Raw genomic sequence first — 6,288 nt, forward strand, 5'->3', positions numbered from 1 at the left:
CAGGTGTCTATGGTAACTGGAGACAGCCTGTAAATAATGATGGGGTTTGGGGGGTTGCAGTGTTCCTGTGTTTGTTGTTACATTTGTTTGTGCTGGGTAAATGGCAGATATTCCATCACCTCTCTGATTTGTTGTCACTTGGTTCTGACTTTTATTGACTTCATGACTAAGCCCTGCCCACTGTCCTCTCACTGTCCAGTAAGAATGCCCTGACAGGCCCCCAAAGCATTCTTATTGGTCAGAGAAATGGAATTGCCATGACGACATAGAAAGTCTGGCCTAATACTATTCAAAGTCTTTACTGGGCACAGGCTGGGGTCACTGCACAATAAAACCTAGGATAACACCAAAGCGTGTTGTGTTTTGCAGTACAATTATTTAGAAAGGAACCCTAACACTCTTCATTGGTGTTAGATCAAAAAAACAGTTTGACTTTTCATGGCCATACCACCGCTTAGAAAAATATTACATCTATGGCTGAAGAGCTTGGTCATGTGACCTGTCCAAGTCACATGACTTTGAGAGAGGTTATGTGAGCTGTCCAAGTCACATGACCACCTGTCCTTTAATTCTAGAATTTTCTGTGCTTGTGTTAAATAACACGGCGTGGCCCTGGGGGGCCCTACACCACATCCTGGCTGGAAGTTTGTGATATCAGTTCTCCATTATAAATGGAGTATCTGCATGTGAATCTGTGGCACAATGCAAACATTGTAGATTGAGATGCATTTTTTCATGTCAGCTGAATCATAATAGATAAATAATTATTAAATAGCATTGAAAAAAACACTTCGAGCCTCCCAAGAAAAGGGGGAGCTCAAAACCTCTGAAGCAGACTGGCTGTCCATTCCACTTCGTATGAAGGAATACATAATATCCCAGTGCCAGGACTTCTCTCCCCCGATATTCACATCACATGGCGTCCGTCTCCAGGTGACACCCCGATAATTAAAGCCTCACCATTGGGGGGAGGGTAAGGTCTCATACAGGTAGGAGTTGTTTCCTTGCATTGGACCTGGCTTTACATTTCCATTTAATGGTGTAATGTAGATCTGTGGTCACTAACCTTTCTGACCTCACAGACCACTAAATTCATCATTTTTAAATCCGGCGGACCATCAATATGAATTTTTAAAAAAAGATAAATACATTTGTAAAATAATGATCTTCCTAATTGTGCCTGACGAGGACTGTAGAGGCTCTGATTCATTGATCAGCTCACGGTTATGTGAAGTATTACTATTGTTACTATTATCATTATCTTTGGTATTACTAAAGTAATGTAAAATATTTGTTTGGTTGTTCCCATTCTTTATGGGTTTATTTCATTCCAATCCAAGACCAAACAAGAAATGATAGTTATCAAAGTCAATCTATTTGATGCCATTACATATAACAGTTAAGGTCATACTTACCTAAAAGAGAATCTTAGATATAAACAAATAAAATAAAAATAATTGGATGAGAATCGGTATTGGCGGAGTGGGGTGACTGCTGTAATGGTGGGAACAATACTGAAGCGTACGGCTCGGTAATGGTTGACTCATACAACTTAAAGCGTACCTAAACTCAGAATTTTCACTTTACATAAAAGGGTAGACAACTCTTTTATGTAAAGTAAAAATTCTATTATTTTTTTTTTTTTTTTGCAACACCCTTTTAAAAAAAAAAAAAAAAAGTGTAGCACCGCCCCCTAATTTTCTATTGCCTGGGCAAACGAGAATAAATGGGAGCGCAAAGCCTCCCGGGATACCTACGTCAGGCATCCAATGAGTCTCTTGGGTGCTCCTTCTACGCATGCCCGAGAAGGAGCCTTTTCGCGCAAATAGAAAAATTTGCCGATTTCACACATGCGCAGTGAGATCAGCAAATTTTTTTCACCCTTCGTCACCAGATCTTGTGCCTGGGCCGGGTGACGTAGCATGAAGAACCAGGAGGAAGAGGCTAAGATGGCGGTGCCTGGAGCACCAGCTCAGGGGCGGATGCTGAGAGGACGCTGGACCAGATGCAGGACACCCCCAGATGGATCGGACTGCCCTGTGGGATTAAAGGTAAGTGTATTTTTTTTCTTTTGACAGTTTTGAGTTTAGTTCCTCTTTAAGACTACCCTGACGTCACGCTGCCCCTCCCTTGTTTTTCCATCTCTAGTACAGTTCGTGAATTTAGTACAATATAAAGGCGATAATTGTCATTCAGAATATAGGAATTTATTAGAATATTGTTTTTGTTTTATTATTAATAAAACACAAAAACATTGCAAATAATGTCCAAATTTTTCTGTGCACTGCCATTTTTTCTCAGACCACTGGTTGGCGACCGCTGGTGTAGATGACATTTCTAAGGCCCGATAAGGCTGATTTGTGCTGAATTTCCTTGGACGCAGCGTTTTGCTTCCCCAATACACACTTTGCCTAAAAACTTTAAACATTTATGAGCACTAAGGTAATTCAACAAGCAAATGCAGTACTAATGCTTGTTTTCTCTCTCCATTTACCAGTATCCCACAAATGTATCTGCAAGGCTTATTTTGTTTTTAACAGTGATTATTTCTATTTATGGAACAATCTTCTGTATAAAAGATCACTGACAAGTCTGCCAAGAATGATCTTATCCCTATATGTAGGAAGCGATCAGCAGGGCTTATTGAAATGCTTTACTTAATGAGATACATAAACCATACCCCTGTTCTGTCTTTGTCCCACCGACTCTGTGCTTTTTCTTTTAGGTGTCAGAATGCCGAATACTGTGCTATGGGCGTCTGATGTTTGGGGCAAAGTATACACGCTATCTACAGACGGACAGCAATGGGAACAATGCAAAGATGACCAGCAGGAGTTCAAACGCCTATCTGCTGTACAGTCATGCTGCTGGGGCATTGCCTGCAATCATCAGGTCTATGTGTATGTGCACAACAGTGACCTTCCAATTCGATATCAGGAGGAGACTTATGAGAATCAGGTATGACAAGAGAAAGTAGATTTGTTGTTTCACTAAAAAAATGACAATGTTGCTAATACTTTGCAAGGATTTGCTGGATCTTTTGAGGAAGCTCATAACTAAAGTTCTGCTTTTAAAATTTGGAATCGGGGGGGGGGGCTTTGTTGCAAAAGGGCATGCACAGCTTAGAATAGTAAGCTAGGATACCCGGCACATCCTGCTTCCTTTGTTGCTGCCTCCCCTACATCATCCCAGCCTGGCCAATTAGGATGCCGGAGATCGCAACCAGGAAGAGAAGAAAGAAAATGGCAATGCCCACCATGGAACAGGGACAGGTGACTGCAATGAAAAACTGTGATCAGGCAGGTAAGGTTATTTAATCGCAGAAGAGACGCTGCCCATGCATTCTGCAATATAGGACCTGCCTGGTCACAATTTTTTGTATTTATTTCTGCTTCACTAAATAGTGAAATCTGATTGGTTGCTGTTTACCACTTCCATATAAATAAAGAATGTAGGTAGCAGCCAGGAACTACTAAATAAATGCAAGCAATGAGTCTGGAGCATTCAGGTGTGTGTTAACACATTACCAAGTAGGAAAGATGTCAGCCATGATCTTAGAGAAGCAATTGTTGCTGCCCATCAATGTGGGAAGGGCTATAGGATAATTTCCAAAAAATATGTCCATCAATCTACAGTGTGAAAGATTACCCATTGGTGGAATAAATCAAGACCGTTGCTAATCTTTCCACTCCTAGGTCAGACCATGGAATGCTCAAAGATTCTGGGGAAACGAAAACCCAAAAGTACAGTACATTTCAGACTTTACAGCCTTTAATTAGCATGTTAAATGATCATGACCGTGCAATTAGAAAAAGACTAAACGAGTGTGGCTTGTTTGAATTGATTCCCAGGAGAAAGCTTATGTCCTCTAAAAAGGACATAACAGCTTGGCATAGGTTTGCAAGGTTACATCTAAATAATGTCATTTACACAGGTGTGACCAAGTGGAGATGTTTGGGCATAATGAACAGCACCACATTTGATAAATTCCAAATACTGCAAATCAGCAGAAACACCTCATAAAACACTGTAGTGGAGGAGTGATGATTTGAGTATGTTTTACAGCCACAGGACCTGGAGACCTTGAAGTCATTGAGTTGACCATGAGCTCCTCTATATAACAAAGTATTCTAGAGAGTGGTGTACCTAATTTTCCCACATTCCAACTACTCAATTTACTTCAATGTTTGTTGAATAATGACCAGGAGAAACCAGGAGGTTTGATTTAAAGAGTTTTCAAACCTGCTAAGGACTAGATTTTTTATATTATATCTTGATATGTAAAACCCTAGAAATGAAAGAGGATGTACGTATTCACATGACTGTACTTCAAAAGAGAACTCTCAGATGTTTGTTATATAAGTTAAAGGTATTAATGCCTTTTATTCCACTTTATTATAATTCAGCCTTCTGTCAGGTTACTTTGTTTGCAGAACATGTCAGATGGTATTTTTCTCACTGACTTTTTTGTCCTGCAAACAGAACACTAAGGGTGGTCATACTTACCTTCAACTGTATATAGTCAAAAGTTTTTTGTAGTTTTGCAAAGAGAGTTTAGGCATTCTGTTAGTCTGGCATTCTTATAAGGGAATTCACTCAGTCTGATGACCACACAAACTCAAATTGATGTTTGATTGTGCAGGGCCTTTGTTTCTGTGCCATTGTTTGTACCTGTGCAGGTTTGTCATCTGCAGCCCCTATTTATTGCACAGCATTACATGAAATGTTAGCTCTTTATGATTAAAAGTTACTAATAACAAAAGTAACACTGATGAATTAAACTTTTTTTTCCCCATTGTGCTTGCAGCGCTGGAATCCAGTAGATGGATTCTGTGAAAAGCTTCTTCCCAGCGATCGGTGGCAATGGAGTGATGTCACCGGTCTGAAACATCAACCACTGGACAGCTTCCAGCTCCCCTCATCGCACTGGGAATGGGAGTCCGACTGGTACGTGGATGAGAATATAGGAGGAGAACCAACAGAGAAAGGGGTTTGTGTCACCTTCATCTATACACACTTAATAATTAGACCTTTACATCAAATATATGTACAAGTAATTCATTGTGCCCAGTCTCCAATATATCTATATTTAACATACTTAAAGAATTCTTCCTTGGACAGGAGGTAGCTGGGAAGATCAGCAATCCATGAGCTCCATTTTATGGTGGCCCTGAAAAAAATGTCAATTAACAGCTTATTTAAACAGCTTGCCTGTATTCAATTTAGGTGATAGGTTTTAAAATAAACTTTTGCTGATTTATACCTTTTGTTGGTGTAAGTTCCATTTTCTGAAATAGATGTTTAGCTTCCCGTATGTAAGATAGATTCTGTGTGGTCACCTGAGAATGTCTCATGAATAATCCTCTAATGCCTTTTGTTTAAAAGACAAAATAATAACTGTGATTTCTAATATACAGCAGTGATAATCCTAAAGAATGCTATTTTATTTATCATCGTGTATTTATAAATTCCAGTGTATTTTTGCAGCACTTTACAATCTATAGCAATGTCATAATCTGTTATTCAGTGTTGCTCACTATTCCTACTTTAGTAGTATGGGCAGTTCAGTGGTGTGGGTTTCCTCTGGGCATTATAGTTTTCTTCTACATTCCAAAAACTTACTGGTAGGGTTGTTGGCTTCCCCCCAAATCCAGCCTTAGACAATGTTAATAACATATGACATAAAAGGAACAAGAGATTGTGAGATCCTTTGAGAGACCATTAGTGTCATGACTATACATATAATATACTATTAGTCTGTAATGTGCTACATAAATATATATATGTTTCTACCATAGTCAAAGATCAATCTAGGGGGCAGGACAATTAATCCGAGAAGTTTTTTCCCCAATTTGTTATATATTTTTACCTCCAGGGTTCACTGTTTGTAAAGTTATTTTGTAATTCCTGAGCATGTTTGTCTCTTTTATAGGGATGGACTTACGCTATAGATTTCCCAGCAACATACACAAAGGACAAAAAATGGAATTCTTGTGTTCGTCGAAGAAGGTGGATCAGATACAGAAGATACAAGTCTAGAAATTGCTGGGCTAAGGTAAATGTTTTATATAAGCCATATAATAACTGAGATGTTGCCGCTAGTAAAAGGCAAAGCCGTGAACCTGGATTAGATAAAGCAGACCAAAACTTACATTCCTACCTTACATAAAAGTGTGGACAGCCCTTTTATATAAGGTAAAAATTACCTTATTTTTTATGCCCCCCCCCCCCAGGGTTTCTAGGGTAACTAGGTTTACTAGGGTTAAAACCCTTTTTAAAAAAATGGTA

At 39.2% G+C, this 6,288-nt stretch overlaps 1 protein-coding gene across 2 annotated transcripts in view; it reads left to right on the forward strand.

The window, feature by feature from the left end:
- TECPR1 (tectonin beta-propeller repeat containing 1) overlaps nucleotides 1-6,288 on the forward strand; it is a 47,060-nt gene that overhangs the window by 302 nt on the left and 40,470 nt on the right. The window contains exons 2-4 of one of the 2 annotated variants that reach the window (XM_072417834.1): nucleotides 2,726-2,958; nucleotides 4,808-4,990; nucleotides 5,933-6,055. In XM_072417834.1, the coding sequence (XP_072273935.1) occupies nucleotides 2,734-2,958; nucleotides 4,808-4,990; nucleotides 5,933-6,055 (531 nt within the window). In that variant the 5' untranslated portion in view covers nucleotides 2,726-2,733. Of the gene's footprint in view, nucleotides 1-2,725; nucleotides 2,959-4,807; nucleotides 4,991-5,932; nucleotides 6,056-6,288 lie in introns of those variants that run through there. The other variant, XM_072417835.1, reaches the window with a different exon arrangement.

The sequence above is a fragment of the Pyxicephalus adspersus genome, chromosome 7 (assembly GCF_032062135.1).
Source record: "Pyxicephalus adspersus chromosome 7, UCB_Pads_2.0, whole genome shotgun sequence".
NCBI lineage: Eukaryota > Metazoa > Chordata > Amphibia > Anura > Pyxicephalidae > Pyxicephalus > Pyxicephalus adspersus.